The 20,775-nt window shown below is 41.9% G+C and overlaps 1 protein-coding gene across 2 annotated transcripts; it reads right to left on the reverse strand.

Annotated features, from left to right (window-relative positions):
* Positions 1-8,294: 8,294 nt before the first annotated feature.
* On the reverse strand, positions 8,295-20,087 carry lrrn1 (leucine rich repeat neuronal 1). Of its 2 annotated transcripts, none has more exons than XM_061687830.1 (2): positions 19,977-20,087; positions 8,295-11,296 (listed from the first exon to the last, which is right to left on the reverse strand). In XM_061687830.1, exon 2 carries the CDS (start codon positions 11,137-11,139, stop codon positions 8,986-8,988), a length of 2,154 nt encoding a protein of 717 aa, XP_061543814.1. In that variant the 5' UTR covers positions 11,140-11,296; positions 19,977-20,087; the 3' UTR covers positions 8,295-8,985. The 2 variants fall into 2 exon arrangements, with proteins under 2 accessions (XP_061543814.1, XP_061543815.1); XM_061687831.1 differs by having other exon boundaries at positions 19,782-20,087.
* Between the last annotated feature and the right edge of the window lie 688 nt (positions 20,088-20,775).

Genomic DNA, 20,775 nt, shown 5'->3' on the forward strand with positions numbered 1-20,775 from the left:
AACCCCTATCCTTCTGGCTCTGGGTATCCTGTGGGGGCCTCTGGGGATATTGGGCCGTTCCCCCCTCCTCCTCATGGGTAGGGTTTTGTTTGTGTTGGGGGTCAGGATCTGCTCTCAATCCCTGGGTGCTGTGGAGGTGCCGGCTGGTCCCATTCCCGGGGGCCCTCGTCCTGGTCTCCGGGTGGGGAGCTGGGGGCCATGCTGCTGCTCCCTGGGGCCCGTTGCCCTCGTCCCTCTGGTTGGGGTACTTCAGTTGGGCTGAGGGACCGCCCTGGGTCCTGGGGAGTGGGTGGCGTCTCCCTGGCTGGGTCCCCCACGAGATGGGCACGCTGGCTTGCACCCCGCTCAATGTGCCGGCTCAGCAACTCTGTACACCAGTTGACTAACATGCATGTGATAAGGTGTTCGTTCACTAATAAGTTCCATAAGTACACTATAGGCCTGAATTGCTACATTACTTGTAGTCCAATATCTATTGTTATTGTTTTTTTTACATCCATCCATCCATCCATCTTCTTTACCTCTTATCCTCACTAGGCTCGCAACATCATGGGAAAGGCTCCAGCACGCCCACGACCCGAGTCAGGATAAGCCGTACAGAAAATGGATGGATAGATTAAATGAATAAATATTGAAATAATGCAATAAGTATTAAAATAATATTTTAAATACATACTTTAACTAATTAAACGTACACAGAAATAATTAAATACCTCATGACATATTTATTTATTTTGGGAACTCTTTGTCCTCCATAGCAATATGTTGTGGTACACTGAACTCAGTGCAGCCGGTGGAGAAGGTGGACGTCACTATAGAGTAGCCAGAAGGTGTCAGTGTTGTCCTATCTATCTATCTATCTGTCTGTCTATCATGATGCTTTCTGAGCAAAGAGGAAAATAAAAGGTGATATGACTTGTGATGATTGGCGATTCAGCATATTGTCAGCAAGAAACAATAAAAAAAATAAAAAAGAAATCAGGTCATGAGTATCAATTTGACACCATCTAACTCAATTAAGACAATACAGTAGATAGTCCCCATCAAGACATCACCTTAGGTGGTGGAGGGGTTTTTGTGTCCCAATTATCCTAGGAGCTTAGTTGCCTGGGGCTTTATGCCCATGGCGGGTTCACCCATGGCAAACAGGTCTTACGTGAGGGACCAGACAAAGCACGGCTCAAAGACCCCCTATTAAGAGAAACATTGATTCCCATTTTCCCTTGCCTGGATATGGGTCACCAGGGCCCCCTCTGCAGCCAGGCTCGGAGGTGGGACTCGATGGCGGGCACCTCCCGAAAAGGCAACGTGGGGACCTTTCCAGTCCGATCCCTGGCTACAGACGTTGATCTAGGGACGTGGAACAGCACCTCTCCGGCAGGGAACGAGCCTGAGCTGGTGTGCGAGGTTGAGAAATTCAAACTGCATGTAGTCGGGCTCACCTCGACACACAGCTTGCACTCCCACCAGTTGCCCATGGTGAGAGGCCCCGAGCAGGTGTGGTCATACTGATTGACCCTCAGCTCAGCACCTGCACGTTGTGGTTTACACCAATAAACGATAGCCTCCCTCTGCCTTTGGGTGGGCGGGGCGGGATGAATGTTGTTTGTGTCCATGCACCAAACAGCAGTTCAGAGTACCCACCCTTTTTGGAGTCCTTGGAGGGGGTGCTGGAGAGCGCTCCCGCTGGGGACCCCATCGTTCTGCTGGGGGACTTGAACGCTCACGTGGGCAATGACGGTGAGACCTGGAAGGTTGTGATTGGAACCCAAGCGGTGTTCTGTTATTGCTTGTCAAGGACTGTCCGTAACGAACATCATGTTCAGACATAAGGGTGTCCATATGTGCACTTGGCACCAGGAGACCTCCGCGGCAGTTCGATGATCAACTTTGTGGTGGTGTCATCGGCCTTGCGGGCACATGTCTCGGACACTCGGGTAAAGAAAGGAGCTTGGCTATCAACCGATCATCACCTGGTGGTGAGTTGGCTCCGATGGTGGGGGAAGATGCCGGTCCGACCTGGCAGACCCAAACACCTTGTAAGGGTCTGCCGTTGTAGAATCACAATCATTTATGCCTACATAAATACTGTTCTTTTGTTGTAATGCAGAATTTGAGCTTCGGGGGCCCCAAAAATGTCATACCATTGCTTTGATATAAGTTGATGTGCAGCGAACACAGCAAACTTGAAAAGACTCCTGTGGTTGACGGCATGAAGAATATTTACCGGTTTGTTTCAAATCTGACAACCACTGTAATGCAGTGAGGATGGTCCTCTGCGAAATAAGTTTGAGAGTCGTAATTCACATTTACAGAGCATAGCCGAATTGCTAAAAATACAAACATGCAGTCACCATGAGGGCGCCTGCACACCCACAAACAGGTACATGTCAATAAATTTGTGACTATTCGTGATACTTTATTGATACGAGTCGACACACCTGCATAAATTGTGCAATAGAAGCCTTCAGATGACTATATAGATGCGCTTTATTGCTCTCAAATTTGTACTGAAACAGTGTGAGGCTTCAGGCTACGTCCCCATTACATCTTCTAGCTAATACATCACATCTATATTCCTCTGCAGGCTTCTGTTGCACAATTCATTTAGCTACGTCAGCTCAATAAATAAAAATAAATATACAGTATTCTTATTTACCCCACCTTTCGCCCAGATTCCGCTGAGATAGGTTGGTGAGGATAAGAAGCGTGGAAAATGGATGCAAGGATATTCCAATTTATTGAGATGTACCCGTACCTTGTCGCTTCAGGAGCTTTACACCAATGGGTCAAATTAAAACACCAGGTGTCAGTTAAAATTAATCTTCCTGGGCATAATTTTCACTCATTTGTGCAGAGTCAATACAGGATTGACATGTTCATGCTGAGTAAACAAGGGGAAACAATGTCCCATTGAATGTTCCATCTTGCCAACTCGGGCTTGGCAGCATAAATAATTCATCACTGACTACATTTACTGTCAATTTTCTCATGTGCTGAATAATTGAAGGAGAAATTGTTTTCTTCTGGAATATCCCAGGGTTCCTGTTTGCCTTCAACAATGGACATTCCATGTGTCATCAAACAGGTCTTTGTTGTTCTTATTGCAGAATTTGCCTTTTCTGAACTTCATCACAAAAAAACAAAAAAACAGAGCACGCCTCACTGATGGACACCTGCAAGATTCACTCAGAGTTGGAGTGTCAAATTACATCCCAGATTACAACACAGTGGTCCACAGCATGCAATGCCAGGCTTCCCACTGGCAGACAAAGAAACACAGATGTTCTCATTGGCAACATGGCAGTGGCATTGGCAAAATTCAATTCAAATGTTGAAAAACTGTTCAAAATGCTTCCGATTTGCTGACACGTTCAAGATTCTTTGTATGTTACATATTTCATAATACATTTGTACAAACATGGTGCGACATAATAGTACACGAGTCGTCAACAAATTGTTAGTGGCGATGAAAATCTGACATTGTAATTTCCTACACTTGCAGAGATTTAAAGAAATAAAGTAGCTCTCGGTTTCAAAAAGGTTGGTGACCCCTGGTCAATATGGACGTACGATTACATCACCTTTTTTTTTGTCACATGGGACTCCATTGGCTGGAGATCAGGCCACTGATTTTAATAGTCTTTTCCTCCCCCCTCCCCCTATTTTGGTGACTCCAAATACACTACCTTCCCAAAGTATTTTAAGAAAATGATCACCTCACTGCTGCTCTGTAGAATATAGTACATTGTTATTGAGTTTTGAATTTGAATTACTTTAGGTTTCATGTAATAAAATATTTGTACTAGAGCTCACCATTCCCAATAAATCAAACTATAAACATGACTTTGAAAACTCACTTCAGAGATGGAGTAAATTAATTTAATGGGGTGCCATCGTTCATTTTGAAAGCCTGTGCAACTGTCAACTGTGCTGTCAAAGTGTGACATGATTGATGTTCAGTGGACTATTGGTTTGTGCTCCATTCATAATTATTGCGTGGATACGACATACAAATGAATCTCAACGATGCTCTGATTGCTCTGACAACTGCACCATCTAATTTCACAGGTTTATTTCCAGGACAGAAAAACTTGCCAATCTTGTCAAGCTATCAGTCGTTACATTTCAGTCACCTCGCGAATCAGAGTCCTTTGAGGAGATTGAGGTGGCGGATTAGTGCTGTATTTAGTTTTGGTTATGGTGACAGGGGCATCCTTGTTAGTACAGTGTGAGTTAATACGAATGTGACAAGTTTCTGGTGCATCAGGCTAACCAGGCAACAAAACACAAGAAAGAAAACAACTTGGCAATAAATAAATGCAGAGAAAAAGACAAATGAAGAACAGAGAAATGTAAGCTTTTTTTGTTGCATTGCTCCAATTGTCCAATAGTTGGACAATTGTCCACGTAATCCAATATGTGGAGTTGTAATAAAGCGAATGAATAGTGCTAACTGGATTGGTAGAAGGAATCCATCATCATCATTGAATTCCCTCATCATAGATTTCGCGGAATATTTCAATCATCTAGATCTTTTTGAAGAAGAAGAAGAAGAAGTAATCGACTGGTCCAAGGTGATATCGGACCTCCTCGTATGGTCTGAAAATATTACTTTCATGGGCAGTGAGGCTGTGGTGTTCATTCACTTATAAGGCTTTAATTGCACTCATAACAACACAGGTTAGACTAACATCAACTCACAGGTTCTTACAGGTGTTTAGACATTAAATAAGAATTCTACCGCACCACTCGTCAGTAGCAATGCCTTGCTCATTTTCTCACATCCCGCCCTGCCCTTTTCTGTCCTCTCTTATCTGGTTCTGCTGGTTAGTTATTGCAGTTAGGTCGCCAGCCAATCGCAGGGCACATAGAAACAAACAACCATTCGCGCACACCAATCACACCTAAGGGCAATTTAGAGTCTTCAATCAACCCACCATGCATGTTTTTGGGATGTGGGAGGAAACCGGAGTGCCCGGAGAAAACATCATCAGAATAATTCAAAAGAAATAATAAAATAAGCAGAGGGACTATTTCAAACTACTCTGTTGCACAGCAAAACTGTTCCAGCACAAAGGCATACACATAAACCATTCTGCGAGGCCATGCAGCTGAACAGGACAGGTATCAAAATAAAAATAAATGAATAAAAAGAAAACCACCTCTGATGCAAACAACAACCACAGTAATAACTATAATATATATTTTTTTTTTAACAGACACAAACGGGCAAAATATATTGTGCAGGTGCACCCATTGTAATGCCACGTCAGTGCATGTTTCCAGAACACAGCTGCTATTTATAAGGCTTGTCTGTGAGCTATTTATATTTTATTGAGATGTCTTCTTTCCTCTTCTCTCACTTCACAAAAAAACTGGGAAATAGCAAAAAAAATAAAAAAAAAAAGACATGAAAGTATCTGTGCAAATATATTCCTATTCATCTGTTTCAATAACGCAAAAATGTCAAACATATTTGACAAATAGCTTGATGATCATGTGTTTGCATCTTTTGGTCTGAACACTCTCATCTATTTTGGGAAAAAAATGGCATCGTGTCTTTTTGTTCTCGCTTCGCTCATGTCGGTCGCATCGTCGCTGCTTTGCTTTTATGCTGACTCTTAAAGGCGTCTGTGTGACCTAAAAGTGAAAGACGTCATTTGAATTTCAAAGGCCTGACAGATCACGTTGCTTCTATCAGCAGATTAAAGGTCCCCCTAACATGAGATGCCTTTAGAATTCATCATCCATGCAGAGAAGCAATCCCGGATCCTCTGGCTGTGAGGCAGCGAGCCAAGGAGGCGCTCAGAGAGATCATTTGGCGCAAAACGTGGTTTTTTTAGAGTGTAAGCATCATGTGCTCGACTTTTTTTTTCCACATTGTCCTCTTTAGTACATACAAGCTGTATGTTTGGAATTGCAACATTTACATTGCGCCCTTGAGCGCAATAAAATGAAACAAAAACCAAAAAAAACATGACGTTCTGCTCTGTAGCAAATTAGGCATCACTAATGTGACTCTGTTCCACGTTTACTCACTTTGATTTATAAGGTCCGTGCCTACCCCATCTCCATGGAAATGATCTTTATGGTCTGTTTTGGACTGCACACTAAATGATCCCATTAAAGCAAATGTATAGCCACTTAGCGTCATGAGTCCATGTTGGTGCGGAGATCTGCATGTAAACTGTTGGGGCCACATGTCCTATGGCTTTTGTGGCCGTCCAATTACGTGAAGTAGGCCATTACAACAATAATAGACTCAACTCAACTAAATTTGATTTATAGCGCACTTTAAAAACAACCACAGCTGAAACAAAGTGCTGTACATAAATCAAAATCAAACATAAAACATCAAGACATTTGAACATAATCTAATTTAAAAACAATAAAACAGTCCCAAAGTTAAAAACAATGAAAGCAAATAAGGCACTAAAATAGGGGCTGTTTTGAACACCATAGAATAAAAATGTGTTTTAAGGCACGGTTTAAAAAAGGGAAAGCAAAGGGACTTGTCTCATGTGCACTGGGAGGTCATTCCATAATTTGGGAACAGCAACAGAAAAAGCTTTATCCCTTCTGGGCTTCCGCCTAAACTTTGAAAACAAAAGCTTGCGGAATACGCTTCTACACTGTACGTTAATGAAGTTTGCTTTGTGGGTGTCACGGAGCTCAACAAACAGTGAAGTCCAGATTTGGAGGAGCTCTTTTTGAACTGTAAAGCTAGAGACACACCAAGCCGACGTTCAGACGACAAATATGTACAAAATATATGACTGCATATACAGTATAAGTATGTCCATCCGGCTATCCGTTTTCTATATCGCCTGTCCTCATTCAGGTCACTGGAACCTGGAGACAGTCCCAGCTGAGAAAAGTCACCTTCACAGTTAAATGCCTATTAATTGTAACGCTGTAAAAAAAAAAAAAAAGTTATTGATGTAGAAATCATTTATCAAAACTCATATTTTGTTTGATGAAATTATGATAGTAGACATGCTGTAGCTCTGACTGGGGCAAATCTAATTCAGGGGCAAAGTACAGTGGCACCCGTCGTTATTTAATCGGGTCCAAGCATTTACATTATCACCAGTCACAAATATATTTTTGCATGAATTTAGCCACTTTTCTGAAAATGTTGATGTATTTTTTAATTTTATCCATTTTGTAAACATTTGTCTCATAATTGATTACAAATATCAATAAGGTTAAAGACATATATTTTAACAATGTTTTGTTTATTTTATTTAATAATGCATTAGTTTAATTCTAAATAATTACATTTTAAAGTGATAAGGAATTATTTCACATTTTTATTCATCATTATTTACTTTTTATTTATTAATCTCAAATGGTTAGCACATCTGCCTCACAGTTTTGAGGACTGGGGTTCGATTCCCGGGCCCCGCCTGTGTGGAGTTTGCATGTTCTCCCCGTGCCTGCGTGGGTTTTCTCCGGGCACTCCGGTTTCCTCCCACATCCCCAAAAAGTTACATGGACAGACATTTCTTTCATCAACGTTCGCAAATCCGCTCCGTCTTTTTCCCCGAGTTACTCACCGGAGGGGACGGCTGCGGTCTACTGCGCATGGAGGCGGAGACGACGAAGGGGTAAGCGCGCCGGCATCCAAGTGAAGCTCCGCCAGAGAGGATACAGATTGGCGTTCCCGTCAATCCGCCTCACGAAGCGTCTTGATGTCGTCGATAAACGTAGTTGGTGGTCTGTTGCTTTAAATATTGCTGCCGTAAAGGATTGTGGGTAATATATCTCCTTTGCTTTTATAAAGGTTGCTCAGGGGTAACCTAAGCTCAAGGTGGATTAAAAGTGGCACCTTTCCTCAGCATTTTGAGAATTTGAACGACCCATCCTCCGAGCACTTCCGGGTCACCTCGCTCAGATAGAATAGGAAAAAAGGAGCGTTCCTAAGCAAAAACGAGAATCCGAAAAGGCCCCCAGTGAGTCTTCTGAGACATACTGCATCCCTGCATGGGCTAGAATTTTAAATATTTGATCATTGCTGTGCGGAGGCAAACACACTTCTCGTCCACATTTTGAGCTCTCTCTCTCCCAATCAACACTTGGTTTGTAACATCACCTCCAGCTATTCTCATCATAGTACCGTGCCAGTGGCGTTTGCAGCATTCCAACCTCCACTCGTTACCTGCGTATGCCCCTCCAGAGAATACAACCACTGCAGCCGCGTAACTGACATGCAGTGCACGTAGAATGGAAAACAAATGTTGAAATCACAGTTTGAAAAATAAGATGAAAGACATTTTTATTCCATTTGTTCTTCAATAATCGTGTGTAAACAACAACAATAAGCAAAGTGATTGTAGATATATTCTAGTAAGATAAAAAGTATGAAAGAAACGTAGAAAGCCTTACATCAATTCACCTAGTTTAAAACATTCCTGTTTCTATTGCTGGTTTACGGTAGTTGCGCCGCAAACAAAATCCAAGTATCTGAGTATTAATGGACAAAACGTAACTGAAATCGTTGATACAACATTACATAGAAATAGGTAACATTATCCAATAGACAGTATATAAAGTCTAAACGTACTTTGTCAGCTTACATTTGAGTTTATAGACAAGTCAGTGGATATATTTCAGTGCACAACAGTCAATAGTGAAACTGATTTACATGAGAATGATGGCACCCTTACATTCCTGCTAGAGAATCAAGTGTAAAAGTGTGGATTTAGCACATCTACTGAATCTGTGACAATACTCATGCTGTGTTCTCAAAACATATACTCAAAATAAATCTACCGGTCTAGTTTATTCGGTAAGACAAAGAAAGCTGCCAGTTTCTGTCAAAAAGGCAATATGTTAAACTAAGGAACAGAAATGTTGAGTTTTGAGTGATCCAAAGAAAAAAATAAAACATGAAAAGATAAGATTGTTCACTTCTACATGCACATATACATTATGTGCTTCTGACATACAGTATGTCCCTTGAAAAATGAGTGGTTGCTCTCACCACATGTAGTAGCTGCGTGTTGTGTCCACCTGGCTAGGTTTGCTCTCAGAGGAGCCTTCTTTCTCTTTTTCACTATCTGCCTCCCACAGGTTGATGAGAGGGGGGTACAGCTCATTTAACGGTATGGACGAGGTTTTCTGCATGTACTTTTTCAGGGAATGATGGTAGTTTTTCCTTTTCCACCGCTTAACAATGTATACACTCAGGGATGCCAAGCTGATGATTGCAAACATTGTCCCCATAACTGCTGCCAGAGCCATGTTGGTGGCTTGGTCCGACACTTCCACAGCGAAGGGCGTTTGTTTTGTGGTCACATTCACGCATGACTTCTGTGTTTGCTGATGGATGTTGGAGACAGTGAGGCAAACCTCGTACTCGGTTGCTGGTTGCAAATGAGTGAGGTTATACTCATGAACATCTACAGGAACCTTGGCAGTGTACGTAATATGTGGGTTGTCTATTTTCATGGTGGCAGAGGACCACTTTAGATTAGAGATCATTACAGTGGAATTGACCTTCCAGGAGACCAGAATTGAGTGTGAATCTGTCTGTTTGACATACATTCTCATAAGCTGAGTGTTGTCTAGCAGAGTGCCGTTCACCCGTATGGCTGTCACTCTTGTGTCAGCTCCTTGTGAATTCTGAGCCACGCAAGTGTACCTGCCAGAGTCTTCAACCTGCATGTGGGAAATACTCAATGTACCTTCACTGCTGAGGCTGTATTTATCGGCTAGGCTGTTTATCATGACCTTGGTCCCTGTCGGTGTCACCCAATAGATTTCTGGCACAGGCTGGGACATGGCTCTGCAGTCCAAGTCTATACTCGTGCCAATGTCTACGTTGAGGTGACTGGGAACGGTATCATGACTAATCATTGGCAAGCACTGGTTTGCTAGGTTCTTCTGCAGAACGTCCTGCATACGCATACCCCTGACCTCTGTCGGCATAGCGCAAATCATAGATAAAGGATCCATGAAACGAACAGTAGTCTGGTTGGTGCCCATCCATTGGATAACGCAGTCACAACGAAAGGGGTTGCTGTGGATGCTGATTTCACGCAAGTTGGGAAGAGAATCCATGGTGGACTGATAGAGGGCATTCAGTGCGTTGTTGTTCAGCATTAAACTCTCCAAGGCTGGGACATCATGGAAGGCATGACTGTTGATGTAGGAGAACTTGTGATTGTTTGTTGCCTCGAGTTTAGTGAGCTCAGGAAGATTATCCAGAGCGTAGTGGTCGATAGAAACCAACTCATCCATGTTGTTCACACCCAGCTCCTTTAGCTTTAACATGTTTTTGAAATCTCCTTCCTGGATCTTGTGCACTGGATTTTTGTTTAAATCCAAGAACTTGAGGTTAGGTAGTTTTTGAAGGGCTTTTTGAGGAACTCTCGCTAACTTATTATCGTAGAAAGAAAGACTTTCTAGGTTGTCGAGGCCCACAAAGGCATTTCCAGGGATGTCTGTCAAATCCATACCGGCCAAGACCAGGCTCCTCAGGTTGCCCAGAGATTTGAAGTTAAAATCCATAATTCCACGAACAGGATTTTCCCCAATCATGAGGATCTCGAGATTAGGCGTTGATTCAAACCACTGGCTGCTGATGGTTTTGATCTTATTGGAGTTAAGGTGAAGCCTTAGCAAATTATGGAGTCCAGAGAAAGCATTTCCAGAAATGGTATTGATCTGATTGTGGTTAATGTAGAGCTCCTGTAGATTGTGGAGGTCCTGTAGGCAGTAATCAGGCATTTCTGTGATCTGGTTCTCTTCTAAATGAAGTGTTGTGAGCTGTGACATATTTGCAAGGCCAACATCCTGAATGTTACTGAAGTTGTTCTGCGATAGGTCCAGCTCTGTGAGGTTGAAAAGTTGCTCCAGCTCTTCACTGGTCCTAGCAATATAGTTGCTTTGCAGCAGGAGAACCTGAGTATCACTCGAGAGGTTCCCAGGGATGCGTGTCAGGTGCAGGTCATTGCAGTCCACAGTGATAGCTTCTCTGTATGTGGACTGTGGGGTGAACCAGGGTCGGATCTCACACACACATAGTTGGGGACAGTCATTACTTTGTACAAGGGACATACTCGTTGATACCACAATCAGGACAGCAAACATATGGCCTGAACCAAAGCATCCCAACCTCCATCTCGCCATGCTATAGGAGGACAGGAAGAGGGGCAGATGACCTTTGAAGAAAATACCTAACAGTCATTCACTGGACTTTCACTGACTATGTCTTTGAGTCAAGTGAAAGCGCCAGGAGGTGAAGCCAACTGATGTCTTGAATAGCACGATTATGGAGCAGAAAAATCTGAAAAGAAAGACAAATGAAAGTCATTAAACAAGCTATACATTGGAGTGAATCTGGATCAATTAAGAATTTATTCAACAGTCAAGCATATGATGTAATGAAAGAATGTTATTAGGTAACAAAAAGAATAACAATTGCCTCCCCAGTTTCCTTGTAAGGAAATAAATTATGTGCATCATCAACAGTTTTGAGACTGCAAGTCAGCTCATTATGATGCAAGCACAAAACACTTCTGGGAACTACTTGGAAACGGCTCAAACTCCTCTGAGAACTTTCATCTATCCAGCAGACCCACGAGGACTTGATCATTAACTTCTCTGAACATCATTAAACACAACAAGGCATTTGTGTGAACCCTGCTGAAAAGATGCACAACTAAAATTTTAATGCGACGACTTCAGTACAGAAATTAGGTCAATGTGGAAAAAACAATTCAGCCATGGGATTTTGATTTCTATTAACTTGCAGCATGACTTTTCCTGTTCTTAAATTTGACTGAGGTGGTCAAGACAAGGGGCACTGGGCTCTTGAAAAGTGGAATACTGGAAGGAATGTCATGTCACTAAGACAGATGATATTTGTTATTAATAAAATATTTGAAACCAACAATTTTGTAAACATGTAGCCAAAGTTAATTTGATTTAATTTGTATACGGATAAACATTCTGGTCATTATACCCAAAGGAAGTTACACTATCAGCTTCTCATGTTCTGGATGCCTTTCTAAATGAGTTTGAAGTGTATCTGTGGGAATCATGTCCATCCTGGACAACATTTGTGCGGTCAGGCTCACATTTGCTGTCGTAATTAATCTTAAAGATGGTTGACGGAGTGGTGTTCACCAACCGCATTGATTCATGTCTTTATTGACCTTATTTTCTGGACTGGGAAAACAGGTAACCCGACTCACAAAAATGGAACTGTCCAAATGTCTTCGTTTGCTGAAGATTTAATATTCAGGTGGAAGTATGGGGCTTTGTTCCAACCCCTGATCGATGGATGAATTAATTAATGATAGTGTAGGTATGAATGAAGAGCAGTCTTTGGCTGTTAAATTTGCTGTTTTTCCTCAACTCGCTTTAATTTGAGCCCAATGGCTTCCACTCCACGGCATAATCCATGTAAACTGTTGTCAAGAAAGTGTCTTGTCTATTGACAACAGCTCCATAACCATATATTATATTTATGTTTCCTAAAAGCAGACACTGTCCACCCACTTTATCTATGCAGCAACGTTATCCTTCCCAATTTCCTCCCAGCAGGATTAGTTTACTAGCATATGTTTACGAAAGCCCATGTGCTTGCATTAACAGCAGCAACACTTAAGAGATCCCATTACTCCATAAGGTGTATTTACTAAAGAAGGAAACTTTCCCAGTGTAGAACTGCATCAGCACAGTCCCACGTTTCCGCTGCATGTCATTATGGTTAACGTAATCTTAAACAGCAAATCCTTAAGAGGCTTTCCAGCAAAAGAGCTGACTAATTCATCTGAATGGAACCTGCCTGGCAACAGCACCAGAAAGACAGGCGCAGGCACCTCCTACAGTCGGAATTCCCGATAGCGCTGGGTGCAGCAATGGTGATACAGGGATAAAGTCATGTGTTTAGTCTTCAAGCTCAAGGACTGTACAGTATGCTGTGGTGGCTACTGTGCTATTCCGGATTAGACAAGTGTATTTGATGCAAACTCAGAAGATAAACCGGCCACACACTTTACGGTAATTGAAAACATGTATTCCAAATCTACATGACCCTGAATTTGGTTTTGTGAGGCATAATGGCAATCGCAATTACAGCAAAAATACAGAAACATTTAAGTTTTTTTTTTTCTTCCATGATATAATATTTTAAGTGACTACATGGCCATTGTTGGGATTAGTGTTTTTGTGGTTTTGGAGGGAAGAAAAAAAAAAAAAAGCTGAGTGATGAATGAAAATTCCTTTGACTTGTTTTTTATATTGCTGTGACTTCGACGGAATGATGACAAAGTTGGAAACAGGAAATCCATAATCCAACTGGGACTCTGACCAGTGGTGGGTATAATAAAAGTACAACAAGAATTTGTTACAAACATAAGTTATTTGGAAGGTTTGAGGTATACATTATTCATCCAAGATGTTATGTAATACTGCCATTTTTGCCTGCTACATCAACATTAAATAGGCACACATTTTTGGTTTGATTCATAAAGATTAGCATAAGTAAACGTATACACAATGCAATTAAGAATAGTGGGGACAGAATGAAGCTACTTAAACATACACGTAGGCACCAGTGATATACTGTACATGTTGGTTTTATCTCCTTGCATATTGGAATGGATAATCAAATCCAGAACATAGATTGTGGTCATATAGCGATGCATTAATGGTGACAATTGGGAATGTGTTTAGTTTATTGTTTTAAGATACATTTCTCTTAGATATTGTACAGTTGCCGTAGAATCTCTCATTTAATTCAACAAAGTACTGTACCTCTAGCAATATACTATTTTGATTAGAAAAAATAAAAAAAGAGTGTAATTTTTAAGTTCAAATTTCTAGATGATTTTCTGGTAGAAAAAAAAGTCGAGTTTATTGCAATGAGGTCACCTAATGTTTGCATTTTCGTATGTGCAAGCAGGAAATTGGGTTCATTTTATATTGTCCATATTCGGAAAACAATGGCAGCATTTTCTGGCCTCTGTCTCTTCTTTATACAAAAAAAAAAGCATAGAAATTCATCAAACGCACTCAATAATGGACAAAGAACATGTTTCAGAGAGAGAGAGCTTTGATAAAATAAAAAAGAAAATACAAAAATAAAAAAAACTGCTCTGCTGCAAGCACTTAAAACGTCCACCGTCAGGTCATTTTGCAACACTATTGTGATCTAATTCCCAAAGCCACAGGAAACCATTAAACACAGACCAGGTGACAGAATACTCAAAACAATCCAAACAAAACAACACAACACAACACTAAAGGCAGAAAGGCAGGAAATTGAAAACACAGAGGTTTAAACAATAGATGCTTTTAACCTAGTGGGATACATGGGTGATGCATTCAAGCCTTTGGCACAATGAAAACTACAGCATACAATACTTACTGAAGAATACAAGGTTCCATTGGTTTGCTTTGTTAAAGGACAGCACTAACACACTGTAATATTCTACAAAGTCTGATTTACCCTCAAATCAATTTTGTCACACAACATCCAGTGAAAGTTAATTAACAATCTCTATACTTGTTTTTCTTTATGACTTTGCCATGATCAATTTTTTCAAAGTTCTTTTCTCCAACAGTAAAAAGTAACTACAGCTGAACTGCTCAAGTTGCAAGTATTAAGAATTCAACGTGAAAAAAACTTCTTTGCCTTTTTGTGCCTTTTATTTTTATGTCAATGGAAGAACATCCGAAGAGAAGAGACTACAAAAGTAAGCAGAGAAAGCAGCAAGCTGTTGTATTTTAACATGGTGCCTTTATTTCTTTTACGTTATGCTTTTAACAGTTAGAATTCTGTAACAATTGAGAAAAAAACTTCAAGAAAAAGCTAAAAAGTGAAATGCATAAGGCGTCTCTGAGACGCAACCAATCTTATTGAAATATTTTATGACTGTTTTATTCCTTTATTATAACGAGTGGGAGACTTTTTCCCCCCATGTAACATTTAGACATTTACTTTAATTTGTTAACATTAAAACTCTTCACATTTTACTTTAACCGTAACAGCTGATGATACGGTTAATAACCGTAATAAAATGGCGCCGGTTTGACACTGATACGTTTTATTTTTATTTCCCATTGGAAAATCTGATCCCAAATATGAACGTCGTTACCCCGTTACACAAAACAAAGGTCCCCAGTTTCGCGCCATGTCACGTGACCCCAATTAGTTCCCTGCTGCTTGAAGACAAGAAGGCCGCTCACCATCGACAACAATTGCTTTGCTCGCTATAAAGTCAACAGTCTCAGCGGACGAATGTGGAGAAGTACAGCACGTGTGATGTTTTTGAGTTACATACTGTACTGACATATGCATGTATGTTAGCTATTTAAAAATATAGATATAAATCTCTGAAAAATAGTGCTACGCCCCTCGTTAAGATGGCCTCATTTGAAGTTCTTAATTGCCGATTGTGTTACGCAGCGTCTACCGAGGTTTCACTGAGGTCCTCATTTCAGAGAATTTACTGGCTGATGACGAGGCAATGTTTTGCATGTCTGTTACCATTTCTTTTGCTGGTCTACGTATATTTATGAACCAATGAGTGAGTGTCAAGATCAAGACTTCTTGCCACTAAAATGTACAGTAAATATTTTGAAAGTTTAAAAGTAAAATAAATTGGTTAGCACATATGCCTCACAGTTCTGAGGACCGGGGTTCAAATCCCGGTCCCGCATGTGTGGACTTTGTATGTTCTCCCCGTGCCTGCGTGGGTTTTCTCGGGGTACGCCAGTTTCCTCCCACATCCCCAAAACATGCATGACAGTTTAATTGAAGACTCTAAATTGCCCGTAGGTGCGAACGTGAGTGTGAATGGTTGTTTGTTTCTATGTGACCTGCGATTGGCTGGTTCAGGGTGTACCCCGCCTCTCGCCCAAAGATAGCTGGGATAGGCTCGAGCACGCCCGCGACCCTTGTGAGGAGAAGCAGTACAGAAAATGGATGGATGAATGGATAAATGTAAACCTTGAGTGTCCAAGATACAGTAGATGCCCTGTAAAAAGTTGCTTTCGAGGTTTGTGTTGATAAAGGAAAACAAAAACAAAAAAAGGAAAAGAGTACAGGTTTCGTGTTTTGCGCATGTGTACATGAGAAAACATCTACAATGCAATATGCATTCTGAAAATATTGGTACAGCTCAAGCAATTAGAATATCGTAGAAAGTTTGGATTTAATTCAGGTGTTTAATTCTAAAAGACAAACTCATATACTGTATATTATATATGTATATTTATATTTATATATATATATATATATAAAACCCAAATTCCCCATTTTAAGAAATTTGAATATTATACTCCAAACAATCAAAATGATTTTGAATATTGAAATTAGACATTCATTGCTCTACTGAAAACTATGAGTTTAATACATTGTTATCAGATATGAGTTTCACCCATCCATCTTCTATACCAATTACCCTCATTAGGGTCATGGGTGTTCTGGAGCCAATCCCACCTGACTTGGAGCAACAGGCGGGACACACACCCTGGTCTTGTTGCCAGCCAATCGTAGGGCACGCATACAAACATGATTCTACACTCCAATTTAAAACTACGGACAAGCCAGAGTAACGGAAGAATACACAAACGCCACACAGGAAGGCCAGAGCCTGGACTCCAACCCCCAACTTCGCGACTGTGAATGTGCGAGCCACTCAGCCACCGTAAGACCCTTTTAGAATGTCATTATTGAAAAAAAAAAAAAAAAAAGAACTTTTCTGCAATATTTTTTAACCACGTATATGTGTAGAGCTTTGCAATTATAACAATACATTATTCCCTCATTTATTACAGGGGTTACATTCCACACACATGACAGATGAAATCCACGAAGTAACGTTGAATTATTTACTTCACATCTATATACATTTTGAAGTTTCATATATACAATTTAATGTCAACATGTTCTACTTTAGAGAGATGCAGTTATTTATTTGTTGACTTCAGGTCACCGTCCACACACTCTACACAAGCACATGCACTTTTAAAAGATGGGTGTGCTCAGCTTAAGTGACATGAAAGTCAACCTGTGCGGCCACATATGAAGGATGGGCGATTTGCTGGCTAAACCATTAGGCAATGGGCCTCACAGTGAGGGTCTCGGTGATGCAGGCAGCGCAAAGCATCATGGTGCTTGCTGCTGCTTCCCAGGATTCCTTGCGGCGGTCTTTTTGACGACAGGTTGAAGAAAATCAAGCTAATTGTTGCTCTTTACTTGCATTTGTTTCATATTGTCGGTCCAACCAATTCCATATTGTTCTATATTGTTATGAGTGTGTGCATTAGCTATCCTGTATGTTGGACTAGCTTGGTATTTGTGAATGTATGAAATTAAAACTCTCACTGTGGCTTGTGTCTTTCCGCTCATGTTCACTGCGCAGTAGGACTACGAAACTTGGTAGTTACCAAATGTGTGAGTTGAAGTTGCTGAGTAAGATTTTGTTCTTCTTCAAAGTAAAAGAGCCTATTTCTCCTTATGAGTCATTGTTGCCACAGTTAGAGTGAAATTGTCGGGCCGGGCACTGGCCCATCTGTGCTGGTCTCCAGTCTGGTTGCCCCCCCTTCTCCTCCAGTTTTAATGCATTATACACCCGTCAGTGTGATCCGGCAATCTGGCCCGCCATGTCGTTCCCCCGCGGATCTTTAATGCATCGCATACATTCGCATATCCTTTGGAGAGCTAATTGGCCTGGGTGAAGATGACGGGTGCGGGTCATTATTGGCCCGTGTCTGGGTGGTGGGTATTCATATTTTCTCTTGGCTTGACTCCTGGGGCCCCTACGGACTCCGTATAATGTAGACGCGACACCGGCAGCCGTGCCAGGAAAAGCAACAGGCTGATACAGCGGATCAACATGTCCTGGAGTTCACATCAGTTCTTGCAGCTAGCTGCGTTCTTCAAAAAGTGCAAAACTACAAAACGTTGTCACAGTTTGGTTGGGTCGGACTGGCTGCTGCGGGCTGGGCCACCTGGTAGACTTTGCTCAATGTGGTGTTGTCAAAAAAAACTGTTTTCTATTTCTTTTCTTTTTTTCACGTAACATGGCATCCAGATATCTGCCTGTATAGCCAGCAGAGACACGATGCTACTTCTTTGGACGCTTATCTATGTCCCTTATCTACATACTTCTGACGCATGTTGCCCTTAGTGCTCATGGTACTGACACGCGAGAGTCAAACACACACACACACACACACACACACACACAGAGTCTATAAAAACCATATTTACTGTTTAACCATGAGAATGACTGCAGCGATGCCAAAGGAGATCATCGGAGCTGGATTGTAACTACATCTGTTGTCTTTGGGATCTCTAGCACACAGAGGACAAAGGGGCTAATACCTCAGCCCTTCTTATATGAATAATGGTCAGAGGCTTAAGCTCAATAACCCAGCTTCCCCCACCATTTTCTTCCCCCTACCTAACACCCTTGAGACCTAAATGCTGCTAGGGGCAGGAGGGAGAGTTGGGGGCCCCAGCCCCCATGAGCCCTGCTGTCTCTTAACATCCTGATAGATGCAGACACCTGCTTGCAAAGCACGCATGATTCACGAGTGCCTGTTAAAGTGAATAAATTGCACAGGAAAGGAATTGGACTTGACCTCAAATTATGCCGTCGACGAAAGAAACGTTCGGCCTCCTTAAAATATTAAACATGATAGAAAAACAATGACAGATAAACTGTTTAAGTTTGCATAAAGTAGACCCAGAGGTCAACTCACAAAAATGAAACCATCATCGCTGTCTCTCTTCATCTGTCCTGCTGATTCTAACCATTTTGTTGTGGTTTCCTTCAGAGGGCCATTATGACTGTGAAACCATATGAATGTTTAAGCGCATCATCATACGATTCCATATAAACAACAAATTGATGGAGAACTAGTTTTGAAATCAGAAGTCAACGGTAATAGTTTGTAACTGTACTTATTGTAGTTACTGTAGAAAGGGGTTTGGTAACAAAAAATGCGTGCACTATTTCAACATGATCGTTCTTTACATGTGACGATTTGAAATTTGCTAGAGATTTTAGCAAGAATCATGGAAGTTGACACACATGATTTGCTTTCACGGGCCACATCAAAGCATGTGCCGGGCCCGAGCCGGCCCCGGGGCCTTCGGTTCGACCCCCGTGCCTCTAAGTTGCACAATAGTGCAACAGCTGCAGCGAGAAGCGCCACCATCCACAATGGACCCCCTACCAACAAGACCCCCATTACCCAGAGCAGCATCTTTCACAAAGGCCATGCCTCGAGACATCTCAACTTCTTGAGCTTAGAATGCAGCAGACATGCAGACATCTATGCCCATATACACTTTGACATTAATATTCAAATCACATTCGGAGAATGTTGCGCACGCGCGCAGTTCCTCCGGGCACAGCAAGTGCCGCAAAGACATCAAAGTTTTGTTTTTGACGCATTGCCGGCTCGACGTATTTACTTGAATCCACCGCCATGGCTAATTGGACACTTGCCACTTTGAATAATAGTCAGATTCTGCACGTGAGAGGCTCAATGGGAAACGATAAACTGGTGGACATGCCCTTGAGTGCATCTGTATCCCAAATAGATGCTCAACTCATCGTCGCTGCAGGGAGGAAACACAAATTACGGATCATTTTGCAATTCATAACTCAGCAACACTACAACAAATGCATTCACCGCCCCCCCCCCCCCTCGCCAATTGACATTCAAATGTATATTTTGTCAAAAGAGAGAGAACTACGGTAATTTGTGTGTTGTTGTTGTTGTTGTTTTTCTCGGGTTCTCACCTTTGTTGTCATTTCATTTCAATGACATTACGCACCAATCCTTCCTCCAAAAAAAGGGCAACGCGTAGCCACGGAACAACAGAAATAACGACCGCGATTGCCTCGTCACAACCAAAGTGTGTATTCCGTTCTCTCGCTCTTCCTCTGTTGCTGGTGACAGCTCTGTTCACGCGCGTGTCTTTTTGTGCGTCCCACCTGATCAGTCCCAGTGCTGCATGGCGGTCTGCGGAGGGATGGCCAACCTGCTGCTAGCCTCCACGCAAGAATTGTCATCCGGCTGGGGCACAGTGCTAGAGCTCCTCTCCGCCAACAGATGGAAGGGGGTGGAGGGGGTGGGGTGGGGGTGAGAGAAAACAAATGATAAAAACACCTGGCGCTGGCCACACCAGTCAGCTGATTCCCCGGCAGCCTATTGGCGGAGCGCGGCTGTCTGTCAAGCGCGGCCAAGCCAAGCAGCACGCCATCTGCTCAGGCTTGGTGGGACGAGAACAAAGGCGACGGAGGGCGGCTGGGTGAGGAAGGGCGGGGTTGGCCGGGATGGGGAGTTGGACAGGAGGGGGGTCCTATTGTGCTAATGCTGTTGGAAACACGTCCGTGGCCAAAGCGCAAACCCTCCTATCGGAAAAATGCAAAGAAATATATCATTTTCGCCATTTATGTACTATACTGTACTGCATTGCGTTATTATGTGTTCACAATATGATATGGACAGCCTTCCTTGTTGCCTCATCATCCATCCATCACTTTTTTATGGGTCATTCCAGAAAGTGCAGCACAATTTAGCAACAAAACAAAACAAAACAGCAGACCATTTATTTGAGATTTATTTATTTATTCATTTATTTTTTTATATATTTTTTTAAAGAACATCAGGTACTAAGCCATCATATAATTTGATTTGTCCGACTCAAGCTAATAATTCACTTTTTATGACGATACGTTTTATTTTATTTTGTCATTTAATATATTTTGCTGTGCATGGGCGCAACCCTGT

Source organism: Phycodurus eques, chromosome 10 (genome assembly GCF_024500275.1).
Source record: "Phycodurus eques isolate BA_2022a chromosome 10, UOR_Pequ_1.1, whole genome shotgun sequence".
NCBI classification, from domain to species: Eukaryota; Metazoa; Chordata; class Actinopteri; order Syngnathiformes; family Syngnathidae; genus Phycodurus; species Phycodurus eques.

Bases quoted from the DNA above. Each gene is read 5' to 3' on its own strand.
- lrrn1 (XM_061687830.1), bottom strand. From the start codon at position 11,139: ATGGCGAGATGGAGGTTGGGATGCTTTGGTTCAGGCCATATGTTTGCT.